A 26,522-nucleotide genomic window follows, 5' to 3' on the forward strand; every position below is an offset into this window, starting at 1 on the left:
GTGATCTCGCCGCGGTGCCGCGGCACTGCCGCCGCCGCCGCCGCCGCTAGCAGAGCGCACCGGGCGGGCCCGGCGAGCGGCCATGGCGGGCGCCGAGGACGGGCCAGGTCAGCAGCCGGAGCTCGACGAGGATGAGGCGGCGTATTGCCGGCGCTGGGGCGCGCAGCACGCCGGGGCCCGCGAGCTGGCCGCGCTCTACTCTCCAGGTAAGACCTCCGCCCCCCCCCCCCCGGGCCCCCGCTCCGGGCCCGCCCCGGGCCCACCAGCCCGGGCTGCGGACAGCGACCCCGGGTCCCCCGATCTGAACCCCAGCCTCGGCTTCTCAACTTGTAAATAGCGCCCCCAAGTCCCGGGACCCCACCCCAGCGCCCCGTCCAAGCTCGAGCCGGAGCCCCAGCCACGGGGCTTTCTGGACGCACAGACAATCCCTATATCAGGGAACTGCCATATCAGCTCCCCGGGCCACGTACGGAGCTCCCATGGCACCCCCGGATCCGGATCCTAGCCTCAGAGCATCTGCGGCTGCAAAGAGAGCCCCTGGACTTAGGGACCCCCATCCAGGACCCTGTCCGAGCTGGAGGCAGCCCGTCAGCTACATGCACGCTCCCCCCCCCCCCCCCCCCGCCACGGCCTCTTAAAAGTCACATTCCATCCCAGGGCTCCCCGATCCGAAATTCACAACCTAAGGCCCCATCTGTGCCCCAGCCAGGGCCCTGGGCAGCAAACAGTGACCTCACCCCCCCCAAATCTGGGCACACCAGCCTCCCTGCTCTAGGAACCCCAACTCAAGGATCCCCCTCGGCTACCTAGCGCCCCAGACGCCGCCCTTCCCCCAAGCCCCATTCTAGTTGTAGCTTCGGTGGCCACAGACCACCCCCTCCCCCAGCAGAGAGGAGCCTCATCTCTCACTCTATTCGGGAATCCCGAGTGGTGAGGGCACTGTAAATCTTCCAGTTTAAGCTCCTCCCATATGCAAGCCCCAAGTCCAGCCCTTACTCCTTCCCATTGCATATATTAGCCCCCTCCGTTAGGACTTGGGGCCAGAGCCCCCCTCATTCTCCAAACCAGACCACAGTTTAGAGACCCTTACCCCCATTCTGCCCTCAGACCATGATCCTTGGCTCCTTCGTGCTGTGCCTACTATTTATGCTCCAGCAAACACCAGCTTCCCCACCCCTCTCTGGCTTCCAGTAGGGCCCAAGGGATCTCATTGCCTGGGCCCTCTGCCCCCAGGGGTTAAGGAAGTGCCATCGAGAACTCCAGAGTCAGGTGACTGGGAGCTGCACAAGGCCCCTCTGCCTGGATGTCACCATCACATCAAGCTTTGTTTGTCAAATATTCTGACATCTTTCCTTATGCCGGGGGGACAGCCACCATGCACAGCCCTTGGCCTGGGGTGGCCGTGGGTTCACTGTAACCAGTGAGGCTTTCTACGCTGGCCAAGGTTTGCATACCATCTCTGCCATCACTGGATGTGTGACCTTGGACCATTTGCTTTCTTGTTGAATCTTAAGTCACCAGAGGCCTTTCTGGACTTGTAATTCTATGCTCTGGGTGTTATTATTTTTTTAAAAAAAAAAGACTTGGGCACCTAGCCCATGATGCTATGGTTTCTTTAGCCCATTCCCAAAACACCTGGCCTATGGACTTAAAACCTCCTACATTCCCTGGGACAGGCAGGACTTGGCATCCTGACTGCTTTTTGCTGCGTGACCTGGGCCAAGCCACTTTCCTTCTCTGCGCCTCAGTTTTCTCACCTCTCACATGGGCATAAAGTAAAGTTTACCTGTTCCTTAGTGTTTTGGGGAAGAGGAAACGAGTTCATCCACTTTGTTGCAGTGCCTGGCATATAGTAGGCACTCCGTATTGCTGACCCAATTGTCTGGTGTTTCCCTTGAGTCTTGGAGTAAGCTTTTCACCTCTCTGGTCCTCAGACTCACCACCTGAGGTTCCCAGACTGAAGAGTAAGAATTCAAAGGCCTCCTCCTTTGGTGTCCAGCTCTGCCCACCTGGGTAAACCTTACCCATTTTTAACCAATCATACTCAGTCCTTCTAAGCTCCCCCAGGAGACTCCCCTTTCTTCATTCCACCGTGATTGCATGGTGGTTCTGATTTCCCCAAATACCCTTCACCCTCTGAAGAACAGTCACGCAGGGATCTGAGGCTGCAGACAGCCTCCTGGATGCCCCAAGCGTTCAGTAAAGGCCTTACTTCTCTTGACTTGGGGCTGAGAGGAGGCCAGGAGGTGAGGAGTAAAGAGTGGAGAAGCAGGAGGTTGGCCAGACTGATTTCTTCAAATTTCATAGGTCTCCCTTCCCCTGTCTCTCTTGCTCTCCTGTGTGGCCTTGCTGAAGTGCCTGGACCTCTCTGGACCCAACTTATGAAATGAGGAACCAGGCTCAGTACATATGGAGCACCATCGTCATAGTCCCTGTTCTAGGCCCTGAGAGCAAAGCAGTGAATAAGACAGAAAAAAAAAAAAAAAAAAAAAAAACCAGCTGGCATCTTACTAAACCCAGTAAATAAGGAAAATAGCTCACAGGCCCAGTGGTGGCAAGCGTTATGGAGCAAACACATAGCAGGAAAGAGGGAAGTGAAATGTTGCTGGAACAGTAACGTATTAGAGAGGGAACAGTTAGGGCCTCACTGAATGAGTAATATTTGAACATAGATGTGAAGGGAGGGAGACCTGAAGATATTTCAGGAAGGATTGATTGCCCCAGACCAGGGACCCAGCAAGTGCAAAGGCCCTGATGTGGGAGCATGCCCGGAGTGTTTGTAGAACACCAAAGAGTCCCATGGGCTGGAGAAAAATGAGCAAGGGGAGAGTAGGAGAAGCTTCTGGGTTCCAGGACTGAATTCTTGATATTCTTGGGGCCAGATGTGGATTGGCACCATGACAGTTGGCAGCAATAACAAGGCAGTTAACATAGTTGACATTTACTGAGCACTGCCTGTGCTGCACATTCTCATCAGATGCTCTCCTTTCATCTTCACTGCAGCTGTCTGAGGTGTCCCCTCAGTATTAACCCCATTGTCCCCACCCTGGCACCCGGAGTCTTCTCAGAGCCCAGCCCCTCCGTGTGTTCTTCCTCATGCTTGTCCTGTGTGAGATCAAGCTTGTATCTGCCCCTCCCAGAGGGTAGAGCAGTGAGGCCAGAGGCTGCCCTCGAGTGATTCGCCTGGCACTTCATGAGCACCCTGTCCGTCTCGAAGACATTTCCCGAGCAGAGTAGGCCCTTGCGCACAGTCACACAGCCGGATAGCAGCAGAGCCAGAACCAGAACACTGGCGGAAGGAGGGGGATGTTCCAGGTTCCGTGTTCTTGGTCTTCACTATAGAAGTGAGGCAGCCCTGGGTGGGTGTGCCAGAGGGGACCAATGTTCCAGGTCACTAGAGGGCCGGTGATAGAGAGAGCAGGCCTGGTGTCTGCGGGAAGCTGTGAGTAGCCTGATGGGCGTGGCACCGGGTGGTGGCACCAGCGAGGGCCACCAAGGGGGATGGCCTTGGCCCATGCCTGGGGCCTGTGGATCCCAGGAAGCCACGGAGGGTCCCACAGTCCACCGCACTCTGGGTTTGGGGTTTGCAGCCTGCCCCATGCCAGGATCTGTGAAGGACCTGGGGCGCTTGGTAGGCCTCTTGGGCCACCCCCGAGGTAAGACTGGCCCTAGCTTCCCCGCGGGTACCAGCTGACACCTTGCAGTGTGCATGCGCCCGGGGCTCTGGGGGTGGCTCCAGGGAATCATTGGGGCCAGCTGTCCAAGCCACCCTGGCTTGACTACGGGCACCTCTGGCCCCAGGGGACACAAGGATCTCTTAGCTTGGGGTCAGGGGAAAGTCCCTCAAAGTGGGCCCGACTGAAGCCAGAGACATGGGCCCCTTCCCTGGCCAGGCCTGGTCCCTGCCATTCTGGGCTGAGCTTTGTCCCTGTCTCCCACAGTCTCGTTTTTATTCCACTTCTTTGTCTGTCCTCTCCGGCCATGCTCTTTGTCTTTTTTTCTTTGTCTCCCTATAATCTCTTTCTGTCTCTGTTTTTCTCTCTTCTGTCTCTCCATTTCTCATTTCTTCATGTCTCTGATTCCTGTTCTCTGTCTCTGATTATCTGTGTGTCTCTCTTCCTCTGTCTTCCTCTGGTTCCTGCCTTCTCTCCACTCCCGATGCCGGGAGCCATCAAAAGTGCAGGTTATTCAGGGCTTGCCGGACCGAAACATGAAGAGGTGGGCCTGATGCCAGCCCTTGGCCACTGTGGTCTACCCCCAGGAAAGCAAAGATGGCCGAGGCCTGGCGCCTGGCCTCCCTGACTCCTCCCAGCCCTCCACAACCACCGCATACAAGCCTGATCTCCCCAGGCCAGCAGGCATTCACTGCCATAACTCAGAGCCCAGATCATGGACCCAGGCCAGGCCGGGGGCCAGCTCCGGAAAACAAGGCCCAGCGCTCTGCCAGAGGTGGCCCGAGTGCTTGTGTCCTTCTCTCCCCCAGACCTTAGTCTGCCCATCTGTAAAGTGACACCACTTGAGACTATCTGACCCAGCAGGCCCTGCCAGGCTGACTGTCCGTGCTGTGACTTTGGACCAGTCATTTCATCTCTCAGGCCTAGTCTCTCCCTCTGAAGGACAGGACAGATGGTCCCCAGCCCACAGTGTCTGGCAGGGGCTGGCTTAGCTCATCCCTGGCTTTATACCTGGCCTACAGTAGATGCTCCACCAGAGACGTTGGGAGCCCCAGGGATGGGCCGAGGCCACCCCCGTTGGTGGCCCTCACTGGTGCCACCACCCGGTGCCGTGCCCATCAGGCTACTCACAGCTTCCCGCAGACACCAGGCCCGCTCTCTCTGTCACCAGCCCTCCAGACAGATGCTCCAGTGAACCTCCAGATGCTTACCTCGTACCTGGGCTACAGTAGATGCTCACTTATTATACATGGATTTTTTATGGATCAAAGTTGAAGCACTTGGTCTGGGAAGGATCCAGATTCCAGAGGCCAACGACAGAAAGCATTTAGATGGGAAACTATTCCAATTTAGGGGACATTCTCCAAGGCACGGGGAGAGAGTTGGGGGCTCTTTAGAACCAGGACTCCTCAGAACATCCAGGCTAATGTGTCCCATTGACAAGCCCAGCATCCAAACCCAGCTCTTCATTTTCACCCACTGAGCCTCAATTTCCCCACCTGGGGAGTGAGATCATATAGCTCATCCCTGGAAGGATTGAGACTTAAATGAGGGACTGTGCTTCCAGCTCAAAAATGCAGATGACTGCAGGGCTGCCCCAAAGGTAGCCACCCAATAGGAGGTTGCAGGGGAAGTTGGGGACTCCAGGAGCTCTCGCCCCATCCAGTGGGGGCAGGCAGCCACTGCTGCTCAGGCCTGGGGTGCCCAGAGCCTTCTTAAGGGAAGCAAGAAATTAGGAATTTTATGTATGTATGTGTGTGTGTGTGTGTGTGTGTGTGTGTGTGTGTGTGTGTTTTAAGCTGAGAGGGAAATGTGCCGGGAGCTGATCTGCGGCATCTCTGCTGTGGGCTGTACCCCGCACCCCACTGTGCTAGGCCTTGGTGTGTGTCACCCCCACATATTGCTGGCTCTGCAGGCTAGGGGTCAGGCAGGCAGGCTGGCTTGAAGAATCACTTTTCCTTACCCCCCTACCTGTACCCTGCAGACTTCTGCTTCTGGGTCCTACGTCCGGGCCACAAACAGGAACCAGAAAGGGGAAGGCCGCGCTGGGCCAGATTACAGTGACCCCAGGTAGGGGCCGCTGGAGCAACAGGGTCACGTGACCCAAGAGAAACAGCCACTGACCAAGAAGTGGGATGCAACAGGTTCTAGGCTCGCTGCTACTGCTGTGTGACTGCTGCCGGGGCCCTTGCCCTTGCTGGACCTCAGTGTCCTCATCTGTGCAAAAGAGGGCCAAGGGTAGACAGCCCTGAACATGTCCCTTCTCCCCTCTGACCCTCGGTCTTTTATATGGCAAAGGGAAGACAGCTGTTCTGATTCCAGCCCAGAGCACAGCATGATAGCATGGCTATCATGATAGCATGTGTACGTCCTGGCCACGGCCCTTCCCTCTCTCTGAGCCTGTTTCCCTGTCAGGAGCAGGAGCAGTGGAATGCCTGATACTTCCTTTTGAGGTGCTTTGGTGAGGGGCACCCAGAGACAAAGCCTGGCAGATGTCCTCTAAGATGATGTTCAGGAATTTGTTCATTCTGTGGGCATTTATTGAGCACCAGCTGTGTGCCAGGGCCCTGGTAAACAAGCCAGACGTGGTCCTGGGCCTCCTGTGAGTTCACATTTGGGTAGGGGCAGATAGATATCACAGGGGCAGTGACAGTCCCTCATGACGGGCCCCATGTTGGGCGAGTCCTAAGAGTCAGAGGAGGCATCATGGATGGCCTCCTGGAGGTGGAGGTTCCAGGCTGAGATCTGTAAGGGCATTGCCAGAGTCACTCCAGGTGAGAATGGAGTGAAGGAAACTGAGAGGACAAACACAGGAGGAACCCTCTCCATTTGCCACGTCCCCTTTGGTGGTTAATCACACATAAGGACCTGCCTGGCCATAGGATCCTAGTGTGTCACTGGCTAGCTCTGCAGCCTTAGATTACTTACTTGCTTGGGACCACTCTGACCCACCGATCTCTCATCTGCAAAAAGGCACCGCCTCAGCAGGTACCTGGCACATAGCAAGTGCTCAGTAGATGTTAAACACTAATGATAAGGAAATTATTATCATTAAGGGTCTTCCATGCCCTTGGGACCAGCTGCCTGGGAAAACATCCCCAGGGGCCCTGTAGCACATTCTGTGTCACCCACGCAATGTTTTCCTTCCCTTTCATTTTTTTTAAGTGTTAATTTACAATTACAAGAAGAGATTTTTGATAGAGGAGTACATTCACAAATATTAAATTCCAAGGGGAGGAAGTGAAAGCCAGTCTTGACTAGATAGCTTTTTCCTTTCTTACATAAATGGCTGCTGTTTAGCGCTTTGCTTTTTTGCACTTACCTGTATGTCCTGGACATCCTCCATGTGCACATATAAACAGCTGCCCAGGCTTTTTTTTTTCTTCCTGGCTGCAGAGATGCCGTGGACCAAATTAATTTGGCTGATCCCCCAGGCGTTGGATGCTTCCGTTTTTTTCCAGTGTAGATACCCCAAAAGACACCTCAAACAGAGCTGCAGTGAGTGAATCAGCTTGTCTGAGCTCACATGCCTTTTAAAAATATGTGGCAGGAGATTTAAAAAGATTTCACACCCATGCCCAGATTTCTAGCTTCTCTTGGGAATGAGAAGCTTGAGCACCCTGGGCCTATACTCCCACCTGGCAGGAGGGAGCCGGTGAGTGACCGTCCTTCCAAAGGGCACTTGTGCTGCATCGCACGGCTCCCCACCCAGCTCACCTTACTCCACATCACCTGCCTGGCCCCCGGAGGCTTTGGGAGTTTGCAAACCTTCGTCTGCACTGCCTCTTCTTTCCAGTGTCATGTTCCTTGACCCCCTGCTTCTGGCAGGAGCCCTAGAAGTAGTCATCAAGGCCCATTTCTCCTAAATCCCTGACTCGCTGGAGCCCTGCTTGCTGAAAGTTGGGCAGGATCTGTTCCTCTGGGGTTAAAAAGTGTTGGTAGCCTCCACCTCCAAATAATTACATACAAAAGGGGACAAGTGATGCCACCCTGTCAGTTTAAAAAAAAGAAAGCACTCATTAAAGTTTCCTTGGGTGTCCCTGGAGTGAGCCCACAAGAGCCCAGAAGACAAGTTCTGGTCTTGCCTGTCAAAGAATTAGCATACGTAAGGCAAGCTTCATGGACCAGTCCTCCCCTTCTTTGGGCTTCAGTGACATGATCTGTGAAATGGGTAGGCTGAGGCCTTTTCTACATGGCAGTCCCAGCGTTCAGCCTGTGGTTAGCACTTCAGACTCACTGAACACGGCGGAAGAGCTTGTCCTGGTCCAGCTCTGCCTGGCTTTGGTCCTCAGCCCCTTGGCCTTCGCCACCGGCCCTGCACTCACCTCTGGCCTCCTGTCCCCACAGGCAAGCGCTTCCAGGAGTGGTGCTGTGTGGTTTTGTGCTTTGGCCTCATTGCCCACAATGTGGCTCATCTCCTGCTGCTGGCCCGCTGGGAGCACACGCCCCTCGTCGTGCTGGGTGTCGGTAAGTGCCTGTGGACCCTCTGCCTGCCTCAGTTTTCCCTGGGTTCAGGGACCTCCCTGGTGTCTGTGCCACCCTGATGGCAACTTGCACACATGTGTAATGGTGTGTGGCTGTGTGTGTGCATGCATGTCTGTGCACGTGTGAATCAAGTACATGCTGTGGGAACCCCACCTCTGGCCCAGTGATGCCTCTCTTCTTCCTCTCACTTGGGCCAAAACCCTGGACATCATCCTCAGTTCCTTTTTCTTCTGTTCTACATCCAGACTCTCAGCAGGTGCCCTTGGCACTACTTTCAAAATGCACCTAGAGTCCAAACATTACTCTCCGCCTCGACTATCCTCACTCTGGTCCGGCCACTGACTTCTCCTGCCCAGACTCTCGTGGGAGCCTCTTCCCTGGTCCCTACCTTCCCTTTGCCCCCACTGTCCATTCTTTGCTGGTAGCCAGAAGGATCCCATTAGATCCATGAGGTCACACTACACCCCCATTCTCTGTATACATAGAATAAAACACCAACTCCTCGGTACAGCCTTGCCTCGGTTCCTCCTCAGACCTCATCTCCCTTCTCGTCCTCTGGGGCCTCCACTCCCTCCACGCTGGCCTCTTCTTTATGTCTCCACCATGTACTGTTAGACACACTCATATGTCAGGGCCTTTGCACATGCTGTTCCTGTGCCTGGAACTCTCTTCCCACAGACACCTGCCCAGTTCACTTCCTCATCCAGGTCTCTACTTAGAGGTCACCTCCTCAGGGAAACTCTTCCTGATGATCCCTCAAAAATGGCAGCCCTGCCACGCACCATCGCCTCAGCATACTCTGCTATACAATATATTTCTTTGCTCAGTATCTCTCCCTCCACTCAAATCTCAGATCCCTGAGAGTAGGCATGCTTTGTGTTCACTGCTGCGGCCCCAGCCCCAAGCACGAGGCCTGGCACACAGTAGTACTCAATTAATGTTTATTGAATCAGAGTGAATGAATGAGCAAGCTGTAACCTACAGTACCCGCTGAGTGTTTCCCATTGGTCAGTCCTCCCCCATCCACAGCCAGGGAGGTGGGTGCTACACTGGTAATCATTTTCCAGATGAGCAAACTGAGGCTAATAGAGGGCCAGCCAGTGTCCACCTCAAGCCAGAAGCACAACATAGTTCTTCATTCAGCATCTCCACTCCCAGGTCCCAGGGTGACTCCTTTTCTTCCTGTCCATGCACCAGCCTCCCCTCTGCCCTTGAACTCAGGCACTCATCACCTCCTCTGGCCCCAGGCTCCCAGGAGGAGGGGGCAGCTGTGCCCTTGGTCTGTCCACCTGGGCCTCCCTAAGTGTTCAGCTCCCACAATCTCATTAAAAGCACTCTGGCCGCCTAAGCCAATAGTGCTCAGGCTGGCTAATAGAGCCATCTGGGTCTGCAGTGGGGTGGGCCCGTGCGGGGGGCGGGGGGTGGGGGCCGGGCCAGCTGGAGGAGAGGGACTTAACCCATCCGATGCTGGGGAGCCTGGGCCCCATCTGAGGAGCCACATGTGCCCCCTCACCCAGGCCTGAGCGGGTCCCCACCTGCAGTGTCTCTGCCTCAGAGCATCACATTCAAGGGCAGGAATGCAGCCAGCCTGAGCCCTGTTCCCCCATCTGGGGGTGGTTACCGGCAGCCCCTGGGTTCAGGTCCCAGCTCCACAAGCTCATGGCTTGTGGGGCCTTGGGCCAAGGTTGTTGAGTTCCTCAGCCTTGTTTTTACACCTCTACAAATTGAGGCTGCTTGTGAGGGCAAAATACAGGTGTGCGTAGCAGCTGAGGGGCCAGTGACTGAGTAGAGGTGGGGAGGAGGCCCCACCTGATGTGTGCCGCTCTGCTTCACCATGTTTCCCAAGTGCCTGCTATGCACCAAGCCACACGTTGGACACTTGTAACTCCTAGTGTCAACCTAGTGAGGAGGTTTTGATCACTATGCCCTGAGAGGCAGAGACACTTGCCCGTTGGCCCTCCCCGGCGCAGCAGCAGAGTCTGGGATCATACATCCAGACCTGCCAGCTCTCGAGCCAGACTCTCCCAGCAGGGCCCCGTACAGTCTCCAGTTAGCACTGCTAGGAGACCGTGTCAGAGCCCAAGTGGGTGTTGTGTGACCCAGGAGGATGGGTGTCCCAGGCAGGTCACCACCTTCCTGCCCTGGTCGGGATTCGAGCTTCCAGTCCCTGGCTCAGGAAGTCTCTAGTTGTCCAGTCACTGCGTGTGACACCACTTCCCCCATCCCACACCTCTGCCTCTGAGCTGATAAGAGCAGACAATCTCCTGATAGTGGTATTTGCACAGTCCCTAATCGATTTAAGTAGCCACCCTGATTTGTGTGTTAACACGCAGGAGGCCAGGCACCGTGCCAGTCTGCAGAGCCTACCTCTAGCCAGGCACTATCTCCCCAGAGGTTCCGGTGCCCCTGGCAGGCCCTGGAAACCAGGGGAGGCGGAAGCATGAAAAGGTGCCCAGTTAATAAACACGGACAGATGATGCAATGCTGGCAAGCAAAATCAAGATAAGAGAACAGGCAGGAAAGAGTGAAGAGGTCAGGGAAGGCTCTTCTGGAAAAGTGAAGAAGGTGAGAGAAGAGGCCAAGCAGATATGTGGGGGAGGGGCAGCAGGGAACAGCAGGTACAGAGGCCCAGAGGCTGGCGTGTGCCCAGCGAACAGCCGGGAAGCCAGTGTGGCTGGAGCAGATTGATCAAAGGGGGTTGGGGGGCCTGGGTGGCTCAGTCGGTTAAGTGTCTGCCTTCTGCTCAGGTCATGCTCCCAGGGTCTTGGGATCGAGCTCCATATCGGGCTCCTTGCTTGGCAGGGAGCCTGCCTCTCCCTCTCCTGCTCTCCCTGTGTGTATGTGCTGTCTCTCTCTCTGTCAAATAAAAAATTTTTTAAAGTTGTTTTTTTTTTTTTTTAAAGAAGATTGATCAAAGGAAATAGCCGGTGGCAGCTCGAGAGGCAGGACGAGAGGGGCGCAGCCTCTGCAGGACTGTGGTCCAGACTTGGGGTTTTGTTCTACAGTCTATGAGGGGGCCACTGGTGAGCTTCCTGCAGGGAGTTGACATCCACTGGTGCTGCAGGGGGGGAAGGAGAGGGGCAGGGAGGACCAGAGAGGCTACGAGGATGGTGGCCCAGACCCATGGTGGCCCAGACCCGGTAAGGCAGTGGAGGTGGTGAAAAATCATTAGATTTTCGGTGAGCTGTGTGAGGCAGGCAGCCAGAGTATCCCATCAGGTCAGCTGTGGAGGTGAGAGAGGGCCTGTCAGTGGTACCTCTCAGGCTTTGATGCAAGGGGTGAGGTGGCCACTAACTGAGGTGGGAAGAGGTGGCTTGAGGGGGGATGCTTGAGCTGCCTGCCTGGGAGCCAGGGCGAGGTACCGAGCAGCAAATTGGAAATCTGAGTCTGGAGTCCAGGGAAGGCAGCTAGAGATAGAAATCTGGGAGTGTTCACAGTAGAAGAGGTATTTGACGCTCAGATGCTGAGCGGAGCGCCCCCAGGGGCTGAGTGCAAGTGCAGAAGAGGCCACAGGCCCCTCTGCCTCCATGCTGGGGGGAGGAAGGACCGCCAAGGGGTTGGGCGGGGTTGCAGACGGCAGGAAGAGAATGTGTCCCCAGAAGACGTGGGGGTCAACTGGGAGTGGTCCCTGAGCAGACCAGCAGGATGGGGCAGCGAGGGGACCACTGGATTTGGCCACATGGAGGCCATCAGTTACCTTGACAAGGGCAGTGTTGTGGTCAAGGAAGGTGTGAAGAAGTAAGTGTGCCTGGGAGCCTTGGCTATTTGCTGTACTTGAGGAAAGTGCCTGTGAGTTAAGTTGACACTCAAGGAGTCCGTAGGAATTTTCTGGCAGACTGGTAGAGGGGAGGGTGTTCCAGACTAGGGAGCCCAGGGAATGCAGAGACTGGCAATGAGGACAGAGGTCACATGGCCTCAGGTCAGGTGAGGAGTCAAGCTGAAAGCTGGTAAAAGGTGGTAAAGCCAGGATTTGGCCCAGACCCCCATGGAGCAGCCTTCAGCAGATAGCTCCTGTCTTAGCTGCTCTCGGAATGGGAGGGGCCTCGGAATGGGAGGGGCTAACAAGTCACAGCTGGGTGACCTATGGCCAGATGAAGGCCCCAGGGGGCCCAAGGACTATGTCAAGGTCACCGGTGGGTTACGGTAGCCTGGAGTGAGTTATTTAGTGCCCCGTACCCTGTTCCAGTGTCCCGCACATGGGGTGACCCCAGGATGAGCCAGCCCCAGCTGCTACCACCTGCCCTGGGACAAAGACGCCCTTTGTACTAGCCTCTGCCACCCCTCTCCCCCGCCCATGAAAGCCTCCTCAGGCAGCAGGCCAGGAGTCCTGGAGTCACTGCTCTAGAAACAGCCGCTTGCAGAGGCCCAGGGATCACAGAGCCCAAGGAGGGGGGGTGCTCCTTCTCTCCAAAAATAATTCCTGACATCTGTTCAAAGCACATATCCCTCCCTGTTCGGCAGCCTGCTAAGGCCAGGTGCCGGTCATTTGACAGATGATGGGACTGAGGCCTGGGGGTGGGGGTGATAGTTAAACTACTAACTGGAGCTCCCCCTGGGAGCACTCACTGTGTCCCAGGGACTGACTTTATTAACCAGTTTATTAACCAATTGTAAGGTAAGTGCTGTTAACATCCCCATTTCTCAAACCTGGACACAAAGGCTTGGTGTCAACGTGAACCAGCCTCACCATGGTCCCCAGCCCCACTTTCCAGCAGCCACGGCTGCCCTCACCATCTGAGTCTCATTCCTCCTCTGGAAAGTCGGCATGTATGGGGACCCATCACTAGGGATGTGAAATAAGATGATGCAGTTTTTCAAAAAGAGACTTTATTTACAGAAAACAAGCAGATAGTTCAGCGATTTCCCATCATATGTCCCCTGCCCCCACTTTCCCCGTATTGTTAACGTCTTATATTTTACACTAGTGTCATACATTTGTTACAATCAGTGCACTGATATGGATACATTATTATACATTAAAGTCCATAGTTTCTTCAGATTTCCTTAGTTTCTACCTAACATGTCCTTTTAATGCTCCCAAATCCCATCTAGGATCCCACTCACATTTATTTATCATGTTCCTTTAGGCTCCTCTTGGCTGTGGCAGTTTCTCAGACTTTCCTTGTTTTTGGTGGTGACCTTGACAATTTTGAGGAACTCTGGTATTTCATAGGATGCCCCTCTCTGGGAATTTGCCTGGGGTTGTCTTTTTTTTTTTCTTCTTCTTCTTCTTCTTTTCTTTTCATTTTTTTTTCCTCAAAGATTTTTTAATTTATTTGAGAGAGAGAGCACAAGCAAGGGGGAAGAACAGAAGGAAAGGGAGAAGCAGACTCCCCACTGAGCAGGGAGCCAGAAATGGGGCTCAATCCCAGGACCCTGAGATCATGACCTGAGCCAAAATCAAAAGTCGGGCACTTGAGCAACAGAGGCACCTAGGTGCCCCTTTCTGGTGCTTTTTTTTTTTTTTTTTAAGATTGTATTTATTTATTCATGAGACACACACACACAGAGAGAGAGAGAGAGGCAGAGACACAGAGAGAGAAGCAGGCTCCCTGGAGGGAGCCCAATGTGGGACTCGATCCCTAGACTCCAGGATCACGCCCTGGGCCGAAGGCAGGCACTAAACCACTAAGCCACCCAGGGATCCCTCTGGTGCTTTTCATAGACCACATTCTGTTTTGGGGGGGAGGAAGAGCTCAGAGGTAAAATACCATTTCCATCACATCGTAGCTAGCAAATGTACTATCAACATGACTTAGACTGTGATGTTGACCTTGACCACTTGGCCCATGGAGTGTTTGTCAGCTTTCCCCACTATAAAGTTACCCTCCTCCTCTTTCCATACAGTATCTTCCCTGGAAGGAAGTCATTGTGAAGAGTCCATATTTAAAGCATGGAAGTTATGTTCCCCAATAATGCATTTTTAACACCTTTTAACACCATGTGCCTGGCACATGGGAAGGGCTCCGTAACTGTTAACCACTATCATAAATATTGTTTTTCTAATATTTTTATTATCATTCTTGTCATCTACCAGGATTAACTGCTTAGGACAATTAAGGAGATAAGATGTGTAACCGGCTTAGGAATGGCCGTGGTACAGTTTAGGGATTAAGAGAGATAAAACATTTAAGGTGCTGGCACAAGGTCTGTTACCTATTAGTGCTCAATAAATGTTGAGTGAGAACAAATAAATAGCTGTCATCTTTACCCAAAGGAAATGCAAGCATATGTCTGCCTACAGACTTGTGTGTGAATGTTCACAGTGGCTTGACTCCTAGCAGCTGCACCTGGAAACCACCCAGACATCCAACAGCTAAATTGATAAACACACCGTGGTACATCCAGACAATGGAATACTGCTCAGCAATAAAAAGGATATGCCATGATGGAGATAAAGCAGGGAGATGCTACCAAGAGCATCTGCCTGAGAGAATGGATTTGCCAGGGGTTTTGGGTGATGTTTGCCCTGAGCTGAGGAGGAGCTGGCCACTCAAGGATCTTCAGGGAGGGATGGAGTGCCAGGTAGAGGAGTGCAGAAGCTCTTGGCTTGGGGTGTCTGGCTGGCTCACCAGTTAAGCAACTGCCTTAGTTGAGCTCAGGTCATGATCCCAGGGTCTTGGGATTGAGCCTTCCGTTGGGCTCTGTGCTCAGCAGGAAGGCTGCTTCTCCCTCTCCTTCTGCCCCTCCCCCCTGCTTGTGCTCTCTCGCTCACTAATAAATAAAATCTTTTTTTTTTTTTTTTTTAGTTTTCATCCATTTATTTGAGAGATATGACTGAGTAGGGACTAAGATTCTGGGATCATGACCTGAGCCAAAGGCAGTCACTTAACTGACTGAGGCACCCATAAATAAAATCGTCTCCCCTGTTCCCCTAGCCCAGGTCCACTCTCCTAGCACTGTCACCGAGGGGCAGAACTGCCCAGCCTGATTAGCATCCAGGGGTTTTTTTCTGCAGCCTTCACAGTGTCCTGAGGCCCTGGTCCCCTGTCACCAAGGAGCTGAGGACCCCAGCAGAACACAAAGAATCCTTAAATGGCCCCAGCTGGGCCTCAGAAGATTTCACAGGGAGAAACAATCTGTGCAGGGGAAGGGAAACGGTTTGCCTCAAGTCCTGGGACTCAGAAAACTGCACTCAAAACTGCTTTTGTAGCCTGCATGGTTCACAGCCTGCCCCCACCCCATCTTATCACTCTGCCCTAGTGGACAGTGAGCTCAGGGTCTGCTGCATCTCTGGCTCTAGAGTTTGGCACCCAGTAGGTGCTCACAGAATGTTGCTTGATTGACAAAATGACCCCAGAACAACAATAATACTGTGTACTGAGTGTTTGCTATGGGCCAAGCACTGTACTCAGTGGTTTACATTGATTAATTCAAGGAGTATTTATTGAATGCCTACTAAGTACCAGGAACTGGGATGCAGCCATAAACAAAAGATTAAAACCCCTGCCTTTGTGGAGCTGACACTCTTGATTGGGGAGATCATGAGCAAACAATAGTGAAGCCCGCTGCCTGTGCACCAGGATAGGTGCTTTGGAGAAAAAGAAAGACAGGAGACAGGAAATGCTGGAAGATGGGGGTGGTTTTAATTTTAGATCAGGTGTTCCCAGCAGATGTTTGAGCAAAGACCTGGAGGAAGTGAAGGAGTGAGCTGTGCTACATCTGGGGAAAGAATATTCTGGGCAGAGGGAACAGCAGATGCAGAGAGAGAGATGCAGAGGTGTGTGAGGGTGTACAGGGGAAAGGGAATAAGCCAGAAGGGCTGAGATGGCAGTGAGCAGGGGGACTGATGGCAGACAGCACTGGGGTGTTACCTTGCACAGGTAGCTGGCCACTCTGCCTCAGTTTCTCCACTGTACAGGGGTGGTGGTGCATCCTGCTGTGTTAGATTTGGACCTCCAGGCAGGTTAAGAGCCAAACTGTGCCACTTGCCATCTTTGTGGCCTCTGCCCTAGTCACCTCTGTTCTCCAGGCTTCCTATTTCCACCGCTATAAGGGGAGCATGAGGACAGTCCCAACTTGGAACAAACTGAAAATCCACTGAGCTCAAGTGTGGAAAGCACTTGTGTCTAGCACTGAAACTGCTCAATAAATGGCAGCTGCTTCCTGTAGCTGTTTTCCTGTAATCACCATTCCCATCTACCTAGAAGAAATTAGGGCACAGAGAGGTTAAGTATCATGCCCAACGTCACACAACTAGTGAGAGACACCTAGGATTTAAGTCCAGATCTAACAGCTCTCAGTCTCTGTCTTATACTTACCCCCTCAAGTGAGTGAATGGTGTTAGGGTCTTTGAGGGAACCCCAGCCCAGTTCAGAATACATTGGGAAAGTCAAGAAGGAAAAGGCTGCCAGAAACCAAATCATGACATTTATTGTGATAAAAGCTAGGTTGGGGCATGCCTGGATGGCTCCACAGTTGAGTGTCTGCCTTCGGCTCAGGTTGTGATCCTGGGGTCCTGGGATCGAGTCCCACATTGGGCTCCTGGCAAGGAACCTGCTTCTCCCTCTGCCTGTGTCTCTGCCTCTCTCTCTGTGTCTCTCATGAATAAATAAATAAAATCTTTAAAAAAAAAAAAAGCTAGGTCAGGGAGGAAAGCTCCTGTCTGCACCGGAGGTATTTCCCAACACCAGACCCCAGAAGGACATTTCCATCTAGTCACTGGCATCAAGAGCGGGCTTTCCTCTGTGGAGTGCTTGGGGGCCAGAGAGAAGGGCACGGTCAGCTCCTAATGGGGAAAAGCTGAGTTGGTCAGTGCATGCCCCCAGTTTATTTCCTCCAGACCCACCGAACAGATGAGTCCCCACAAATCCCCTGGACAGAGCAAGTAGAGGGACAGGAGTGTTATGCCTCAGGTTCCATTCACAGGGAAGCAAGCATCCCAGGTAGAGAAGGAACACCCCCACCTCCCATAACGAGTGAGTGAGTGAGCCAGCCAGCAGGCAGGGAAGGCAGACGCCCTGCCTCGGGGTAGAGGGTGAGCAGGACCGCCCCCTCTAGGTCCCCCAGCCCCACCTCACCGTCTCTTGTCCACAGTTGCAGGCGCTCTCATTGTTGACTTCTTGTCTGGCCTGGTGCACTGGGGAGCTGACACTTGGGGCTCCGTGGAGCTGCCCATCGTGGGGAAGGTGCGTATGCTGACCCAGGCCTGCAGCCCAGCAGGAGCTCGGGCTGGCTCACCTCGGGTGAGCTCCCGTCCTCTCCGAGCTTCCTGCTGCCCTGTGCGAAAGAGGGAAACCATTGTTCCAGTCTGACGTCATCTCCCACCCCATCCGGGACCCAAACAGTCTAGAAAACCCCCTGGGACACAGGGGGACACAAAAGCATCAGGCATGGGATAATCTGAAAGCTTTGAAGCCCTTGAACTTGGGGGCGACGCCTTGTTCTCCTTTGCCAGCCCTGCTGCGCCTCACTGTGCGCTTGAATCACACTTTACCTTCTGTCAGACTTCTTGGGAGGTGACAGAAAGCCCAGTACAAGCTGGCTCACCCAAACCCAGGTACTGGTTCATGAAACTGGAAAATTCAGAAGTAGAGCAGAGGTGAAGTGTGGCGGTGTCCGGCAGCACACATAGTCATACCACGTTCTCTTGACTCCCTCTGGTCTCTCTCCGTGTCTCCGTCTGCTTTCCTCTCTGTTGGCTCCACTGTCACGTAGGCTTTTCCTTCACCGGCCCCGGCAGTGGAGAGCCAGCTCTCCTTTCCCACGGTTAGAGCCAAAGTCCCATGGCGCTCTCCCATTGGCCCAGCTCGGGTCATGTGCCCATCCCTGCCAGTCACTGGGGCAGAGAGAGGGCCTGATTGGCCCAGCCAGAGTCACGTGCTCACTTTAAACTAGCAGGAGGCGGGGTCCACCCCAGAGGAACAGCCTGTACCTACAGAAGAGGAAGAGGGGGGAGGCTGTTCCCAGGAGGGGTGGGGCAATGGGGAGAAAGAGAGAAGGCCCCCTGCCACCGTGCGGGGCGTCTGCGGCTGTGTTAGGGTGGAGTGGGTCTCCAACTCCCCTCACACCCCTGATGGGGAGACTGTGGCCCCAAGTGGGGCAGTAGCATCCCGAGGTCCCCACCAAGTCATTTCTACTGGCTTCTGCTAGAGCTGCTTAGACTGGACCCTGAAGCCCTGTGGGCTCTGCATCAGTAGCCTGGTGGCTTCTGTCATCCCAGAGGCCAGGAGGCGGTGGAGAGAGGCTGGCCACACAGGCTGACTGGGCCGGTATATCCCTTCTCCTCCCCCACCCCCTACCCCTGCCCTCACCCAGGCTTTTATTCGACCCTTCCGGGAGCATCACATTGACCCCACAGCCATTACACGACATGACTTCATCGAGACCAACGGGGACAACTGCCTGGTGACGCTGCTGCCTCTGCTAAACATGGCCTACAAGTTCCGCACCCAGAGCCCTGGTGAGTGTGCCCACTGGTGGTGGGCTGCAAGGGGTCTGTGGGGGCAGAGTCCCCTTACAACGTCATAAAAAATGTTTTAGTTATCAACATGTAAAATTGGGCCATTTGACATAAAAATCTGTGCTCCCAGCTTCTCTTGAACCATCCAATCTGGCCATCCCAGGCCCTTGTTCCTATTTGGCTTCACTGGGTGGGAGCGGAGCTGCAGCCACCACCCTTAGGCAGTCTCCAATGCTCCCTGCTGCCCTGCACCTGGACCACCTTGTGCATCTGCATTACCTGCCTGGCCCTGAGGGCTGCTGGCTTGACTGCCCTGGCTCAGGAGGAAGAATGCTGGCTGTGAACTCAGGAAGCTCTGAGTTCTGATCTCTGCCCTCCCTATCTTGGGGAAAAAGCAAGTCATTTCACCTCTGTGAGCCTCAGTTACCTTATCTGTCAAGTGGGCAGAAGATGGGGGGTATGCACTTCCTCTGTACCAGGTCTTATTCTAACAACTTGACACCTCATTGATCCTGAAAGCAGCCCTGCTCTGGTTAGATACGATGAGTTTCTGTGGTATCGTGGGTGCTGCAGTGCCCACCCATATCCTCTCACTCAGGCATGCACCCATCCCCTAGCTGCCGTGAGTGGTGGCTGCTAACTACTCCCAGCTGTCCCCTCTGAGAACTGCCAGAGCAGGTTCCACCTCTCCCCTTGGGATAAGCCCAAAGCCTAAGCCCAAAGTGAGAGGGAAAGTCTACAGAAGACCAGGCCTCTCACCTCTGGGTGGGATCAACTCTGTAGACCCAACTCTGTGCTTCACTAACCCTCCAGAGCTGCCCCCTGGATCAGGCTGAGACAAGACTCCCCCCAACCCCATCATCGCTTAGTTCTCCCACTGCTTCCCTCAGTCCCTCAGATGTTTTACTGAACAGAGGATGCGCCCCCCCCCCATTCCCCCATGGATAAATTATGAGCACATGAACCCTTGTCTCAGGCTCTGCTAGGGAACCCAAAGACTTACTCCCATTTTACCCATGAAGTTGAGACTCAAAGAGGCAGAGGCACTGACCCAAGCTCATATAGCCAAGAAGTGTCAGAGCACAGACCTGAACCCTACTCTGCCTGACTCCAGAGCCAACATTTATAACTATTTCTTATGCTTACTCCATTATCTGCCCACTGCACAGAAGAGAAGACTGAGGCCCAGAAAGGAGTCTGAACTTGCCTAAGACCATGGGGGAGGGTGGAAGGAGGCCTGGGAGCTGCCCAGGGACAAGTGGTAAGGGCCAGGCCTGCGGTGGCCCTGCCCTGTGACAACTTTGTGGCCCTGTGGGCACCACCCTCTCCCCACCCTGCAGAAGCCCTGGAGCAGCTGTACCCCTGGGAGTGCTTCGTCTTTTGCCTGATCATCTTCGGCACCTTCACCAACCAAATCCACAAGTGGTCACACACGTACTTTGGGCTGCCACGCTGGGTCACCCTCCTGCAGGACTGGCATATCATCCTGCCACGCAAACACCACCGCATCCACCATGTCTCTCCCCACGAGACCTACTTCTGCATCACCACAGGTTCGGCTACAGGGTGGCTTGGAACAGGCTGTCCCCACCTCCAGCTGTAGCTCCATCCTCAGGGTCATAGGGCAGAGGTCACAGTAGGAGGTCATGTAATCCTTGCCCTGCAAGAATATGCCCTTACAATACTCGTGGACCTACTATGTGTCAGGCATTCTCCTAGGTGCTGAGGACACAGCAGTACAAGGGAGACAACCTTTCCCACTCCCACTGCCCACATCATGGAGTTATGATTCCACCCACCCATCCAGCAGATGTTTTTTGAGCACCTACTGTGTGCCATGCACAGTTGTGGGCTTAGGACACAGCACTCAACAAACAGGCACAGATCTCTGCCTTTGTGGCATTCCCACTCTAATAGGGGACATTCCAGACAATACATGAGTAGTACATTTAACAATGCTAACTGCTGTGGAGCAAATGAGAGCAGAGGGTAGAAAGAAAAGGGGGGAGACTTTGCCCTTGAGATAAGGTGGTCACCAAAGGCCTCACTGAGAAGGTGACATGTGGACTGAGGGAGAAGGTAATGCAGATCTGAAGGAAGAGCCCTCCAGGCAATGGGAACAGCAGGTGCCAAGTCCCTGAAGGAGGAACACACGTGCCTGGTGGTTGGTTTGAGGAACAGCAAGGAGGTTCGTGTGGCTGGAGTGAAGGGCATTAGGGGCAGAGTAGAGGGGAGATGACAAAGTCAAGATGTGAGAAATGTTATAGGGGACAAAGCAGGGTGAAGGGCAGAGAGTCCTGGAGTGGGAAGGCAAGAGTCACTGTTCACATAAGGAAGTCAGAAACCTAAAAAAAGAAAAGTGAAGGAGGCGCCCCATAGCCAAGTAAGGAAAGACCGGTTCAGACAAAGGGAACAGCAAGTGCAGAGGCCCCGAGGCAGGAACATGCCTGGTTCAGACTGAGGAACTGTAAGGAGACCCACATGCCATTGGCAGTTAACGAACCAGTACCAAAGGTAAATGGAGCAGGTTTTCCGGGGCCAGCTGGCATGAAAATTAAGTGTAGCAGAGGTGCCGATGACACTCTGACAGCAAGCTAGTCCAGCTTGTCCAACTGGCCTCTCTTCCACAGGGGCCTTTCGGGGTCTCACAGACATCGCTGAATGTCCTTTTTCTCCCCCACGGAATGGGGCTGCAGCCGCCTCCTTACAGACCACCTCCCCAGGGCCAGGGTGTGAATGGCATGACGGCAGATGCAAATTGCTCGGCATGCAATATGTACTTGATGAGTTACTGCCCCTGGTTTTTACAGGGGACAGAACTGAGAACCACAACAAATATTTTTTTTGTATGTCCTAAAGTCATGTTCTTTGAGGGCAGGTGGAGGGATGCGAATTTAGGCTGTTGAGGAGCTCAGGTAACTAACTGCTCAGCCAGGCCAAGGGTCAATCCTAGTTTGGCCACCCACTCATTGGGAGACTCCCATCCAAGCCTGTCTTCACCTCTGGAAAGTGGGACTCCTAGTACCTACCTCATGATTTGGGGGAAAAGCTGTAACAGAGGAAAGAAGATTGTAAGCAATATTAGTGAGCATCTACTATGTGCCTGCCGCAGGATCAACCGTAGAAAAACATGGATTTGGCTGGGTGGAGCAGGACATTCTAGTTGGGCATTGGGGAGAAAAACTAACACAAAACAGGAAAGTGGTGGACTAATGAGAATGGTTACAGGTCATCATAAAGGTTATAATGAAACAAAAGTGAGTGATGGGGTCAAGGAAGGCTTCCTGGAAGAGGTGGCAGGTGAGCCCAATGATAAGAAATGCTGCCACCACGCCTGGCGCATAGTAAGCCCTTGGTGGAAAAGTGAGTGAGTTAGGATATGGAGACATGTGTGAACAGCCCCTAAGCCCATGGGTGGGAGGGCCCCATTCCCAGATCCTCAGTCCACCCTTGTCCCCTGCCCCGTACAGACATACTCCTGGTTGCTCCTGCCCCCAGCCAAGCCAGAACTTTCCTTCCATCTCCTCTATTTCTGCTCTCCCATTCAACCCTCCGATGCCCTGTTTTACTGCAGGCTGGCTCAACTACCCCCTGGAGAAGATAGGCTTCTGGCGACGCCTAGAGGACCTCATCCAGGGCCTGACTGGCGAGAAGCCTCGGGCAGATGACATGAAATGGGCCCAGAAGATCAAATAACTCCTCCGAGCCTGCCACCTTATTGCCAACCTTCCCCAGCCCCCATACCCCCAAACCGAAGCCATCTGCCAAACTCCAGCCTCCTTGTGCTGGCCCCCTCCAGATGGAGAGGACGCCTCTTGGGCTGGGCCCGGGCACCCCCAGCCCACCCCCTCGTGACACAGAATACTTGAGCCACTGATTTTTTCATATCCTCTTTTTCATTTTCTTTCCTGGGCCCCTTCCCAGCCACCTGAGCTGCTCTGTCTCCAAGCCTGACTGCAGAAAAAGGAGCCCCGTTGTGCCAGCCCTTCCTTTGGTAGAGGGGAAACTCACCCACTCCCTGCACCCCTACAGCCCACCCCTACCCCTTCCTCACCGGGCAGCCCTTTCGCGTGGCTGGCGTTGGGACCACTGAGTCGTCTTAGCTGTCTCTCCTTGCTTGCCCCCAGTGGTTGAGGAGCTCCCAGGCACACCTGAGTGTCCCTGGAGCATTGCCCTGCCATGGCCCTGTGAACTGACCCTGAAGGCCTGGAAGGCTGGACAGCCCCAGGCACCACCTGCATCCTAACCTGTTCACCCAAGAATGGCAAAGTGCAGCAAGGGCCTGAGAGCAGCCGGCCAGAAGAGGCAGGAATCCCCCTCCCCAAGCCCAGACCCCCTCTCTCCTCCACCTCCCCATCTGCCCATGTGATTCCAGCCAGAGCTGATATCTCTAATCAGAGGATGTCTTCACAGAGTGCAGCCCCTGCAAAGGGTCATGGTCATTTGGAAGGGGACATGGTGTCCCCTCTGGCTAGGGGAATGTCAGAGAAGGAAGAATGGGGCTTTTTTTTTTTTTTTTTGGTTTGTTTTTGTTTTTTTTTTTTTAAAGGTGCTTGCTTGTTTAATGTAAATAATAGAAAGCCTTAATATCTTTTCTGTAACACGGAGTAATATTTTAATGTCATGTTTTGGATGTACATAATATATTTATAACAAAGCAGCAAGAGTCTACTTAACCTTGGCTGCCTGGTGTTTCCTGGTTGGCTGGTTGGGGGGTGGTTAAAGATCCTAGAGGATAAGGCCCCACCCCTACCCCATTCCTAGCTCCTCTCCTCCAGCCTTGGGCTCAAATGGGAGCTTTGTCACCTGAGACAGCGAATTAATGTTGCCATCTGCTCCAAACACTTTTGGAGGGGACCCACAACTGGATGAGGAATGGTCTTCCTGCAGGAGATCATGATAGAGTGATGAAGGCAAATCCCTATTAGTGTATTCCTTCAGCAAATGTTATTGGCACCTGGTGTGTGCCAGGCTCCAACCTGGACATTGGGCACTGCAGTGAACAGACAAAGACTTACCCTGGCAGAGCTGACCTCCTGAAGAGAGACAATAAACATAAATAAATGCACATGTACATTCAGATGGTGATTTGTAAAGAAGGTAAAAAATAATCACATTGGAAAAGCAGGGTGGTCAGGGAGGGTCTCTCTGAGAAGGGACATTTGACCTGAGACCCGTGGGAGGAGATGGAGCCAGCTGTGGGGAAGAGACCAGCAGACTGGACAGTAAATGCAAAGGCCCTGAGGCAGGAACAAGTCTGAGGTTAAAAGACAGTGGGGCTGAACTGAAGTGAACAAGGGGAAAGTGGAAGATATGGTTGGAAAATTAGAGGCTTGTTACAGGCTGAGGAAGTTGGGAGATACTGGACATTTTAGACAAATGAGTATGTTGTTCATTTACTCATTGAACAAGAAATTCTTTTTTTTTTTTTTTAATTTATGATAGTCACAGAGAGAGAGAGAGAGGCAGAGACATAGGCAGAGGGAGAAGCAGGCTCCATGCACCGGGAGCCCGACGTGGGATTTGATCCCGGATCTCCAGGATCACGCCCTGGGCCAAAGGCAGGCGCCAAACCACTGCGCCACCCAGGGATCCCATGAACAAGAAATTCTAGGGCACCTCCCATGTGCTGAATTTCCCATGAGATTCAGTAGTGAACATACAGACATTACAATCAATATCTAGTCTGGGCTAGATAGTTTCTGCAATACTAGCAAAAAGGGGGGGGACAGAGAAATGATAAAATACTCTTTAGGGTGGTCACAGATGAAGCTTTTGTAAAAATGTGACCCATGACTTAATTTTCCTTAAAGTTTGCCCACCACTAGATTTGTAACTGTCCGAGGGGACCACAAAAGGGGAATTAGAGTTCAATTCGTAAGTGACAGAAAATGATAGCTTAAGTAAAAATAGCCAGAATGATTTAACTCCTATAACTGAAGAGTTGAGAGGAGGTGGCTGTGACTTAAGATCTGGCAGGACCCAGGGGCTCACATGATTCACCAGACCCTGGTCAGTCTAGTTCCGCTTTTCCCTGAGTTGAGACCTGACATTGGACCAGCTCTGCAATCTCAGTGGAAAAAGTTTCCCCTGCCTGTGGTTGCAGCAAATGCCCAAGGCAGGCTTGTCACTGGGACAAACTGGGTCTCGTGGTGGTGAATGGTTCTGGCTGGCCGGGTTTGAAACACAGCCACCTGGAGTTTTAGGGGTGGGAATGATACTTCCCAAGCCACGGGATTGAGAGGAAGAAGAGATGGTTTGTTCCCAAAAAGAAAAAGTAAGGTGTTGTCAAAGAAGTCTACAACAGATGGGACAGACAGCCAAACTTCAGAAGGGTCAGATAAGCAGCCTTGGAGCTACAGAGGTTGGGTTCCTGCTCACTGGCCCTGGTGGCGAGATTTTTTTTTCCAGGCCTCCCAACCTGTATTAATTACCCCAAACAAGCAAAAAAAAAAAAAAAAAAAGAAAAAGAAAAAACCCAGTCTGAGTCCAGAGGGATGAATTGACTTGCCCAAGATATCATGGCTACTAAGACAGAGCCATGCCTCACACGCAGAACTTGTCTCACTGCTCCTAAATCCCCGGGGGCTGGAAAAACACTTTCAGAACCAGGAGTTATGCTTTGTGTCTGGGAGTGTTGGGGTCATTTGTGAGATGGAGGTATTGCAAAAAAAGTGCCTAGGAGGGCTGGGCAGGGGAAAATGCTTGTATCCACTGAACGCTTACTCATGCCAGACTGCACAGAGCTCCATGCATTGAATCTGAGAGGTGAGTACATGCAGCCCCATTTGCACACGAGGACAATGAGTTGGGTCATGGAACAGGCCCAGGGTCACATAGCTGATAGCGGTCACATAGCTGGAATCTAAGCCCTGATCTGACCCAAAGCCTTTATGCTTTAACACCTGCTGATAGCCCCAGTGGAGGGATGGAGGTAAGGAGGCAGGTGGCAAGTGAGAAATGTGTCCCTTACTACACTCAAAATGAGAAAAAGCAGCTGACACTGCGGACCCAGATGCCCTGGAGACATCAGGCCCAGAGGGTAGCTGCGGCTCACATCAGCTGATTGATTATAGAGGAACTAGAATTCCAGACTTTTTTTCTTTGTTAATGCTGGCTCCATTTTTTAAGCATATGGTAAGCAAAATAAAACAGGTGTACGGGCTGACTTCTGCCCTCAGCTTCCCAGCTGGTGCAGGGATGGCCCGCTCTTCAGTGGAGTCGTGCTGCTATCTGGTGGTAGAGTGGGGCAGGTAGCAGTGCAGGGCAAACATGTATTTCCAGTTTGTCTGGGAATGTCACGCATCCTCCTCTGTGCTGGCTTCTTCCTAAAGGTGGTCTGGGTGGGGCACCTGCCCCCAGGGGCTCACATGATTCACCCCCTTTTGATAAACCTAAAAATTTCAAGCTATCCTTTAAATATTTTTCTTAGGATTTTATTTTTTCATTTACTTGAGAGAGACATGGGGCTTGATCTCATGATCCCGAGATCCTGACCTGAACAGAAATCAAGCTGGATGTTTAACTGACTGAGCCACCCAAGCGCCCCAAACATTTTTTAATAGGTAATCCATGCATAAGGTAAAGAATAAGAATAAATACAAAAATGATCTAGAGCAGGGGTCAGCTGACTGCCACTAGTGAGCCAAATCTGGCCCAGCTGTTATTCTATGGCCCCATGAGCATTTTTTGTAAGTGGTTGTGGGGAGGAAAAAAAGTATCTCCAAAAACATAAAGTTCAAATTTCAGTGTGGTGGTAAAATTTTACTGGCACACAGCCACCCTTGTTCATTTGCATATTGTCTAATACAGTGGCAAAGTAGAGAGCCAAATGGTCCTCAAAGCATAAAATACTTACTATCTGGCTCTTTACAAAACAAACAAACAAACAAACAAACAAACAAACACTTTTCCAACTCCTGGTCTAGAGTGAAGACTAAACTGTTCCCACTGGAGTTCCT

The 26,522-nt window shown here is 52.9% G+C and overlaps 1 protein-coding gene across 1 annotated transcript; it reads left to right on the forward strand.

Annotated features, from left to right (window-relative positions):
* PEDS1 (plasmanylethanolamine desaturase 1) lies at window positions 1-23,629 on the forward strand. The gene is made up of 6 exons (XM_055342908.1): window positions 1-206; window positions 8,022-8,141; window positions 17,196-17,287; window positions 18,417-18,561; window positions 19,902-20,114; window positions 22,136-23,629. Exons 1-6 carry the CDS (start codon window positions 83-85, stop codon window positions 22,255-22,257), a joined length of 816 nt encoding a protein of 271 aa, XP_055198883.1. The 5' UTR covers window positions 1-82; the 3' UTR covers window positions 22,258-23,629.
* The last annotated feature ends 2,893 nt before the right edge of the window (window positions 23,630-26,522 follow it).

The sequence above is a fragment of the Nyctereutes procyonoides genome, unplaced genomic scaffold, assembly GCF_905146905.1.
Source record: "Nyctereutes procyonoides isolate TBG_1078 unplaced genomic scaffold, NYPRO_anot_genome, whole genome shotgun sequence".
In the NCBI taxonomy this organism is placed as follows: Eukaryota; Metazoa; Chordata; class Mammalia; order Carnivora; family Canidae; genus Nyctereutes; species Nyctereutes procyonoides.

Bases quoted from the DNA above. Each gene is read 5' to 3' on its own strand.
- PEDS1 (XM_055342908.1), top strand. From the start codon at position 83: ATGGCGGGCGCCGAGGACGGGCCAGGTCAGCAGCCGGAGCTCGACGAG. The intron at 17,288-18,416 runs GTGCGTATGCTG...GCCCTCACCCAG, and splicing joins AGCTGCCCATCGTGGGGAAG to GCTTTTATTCGACCCTTCCG. The intron at 20,115-22,135 runs GTTCGGCTACAG...GTTTTACTGCAG, and splicing joins CTACTTCTGCATCACCACAG to GCTGGCTCAACTACCCCCTG.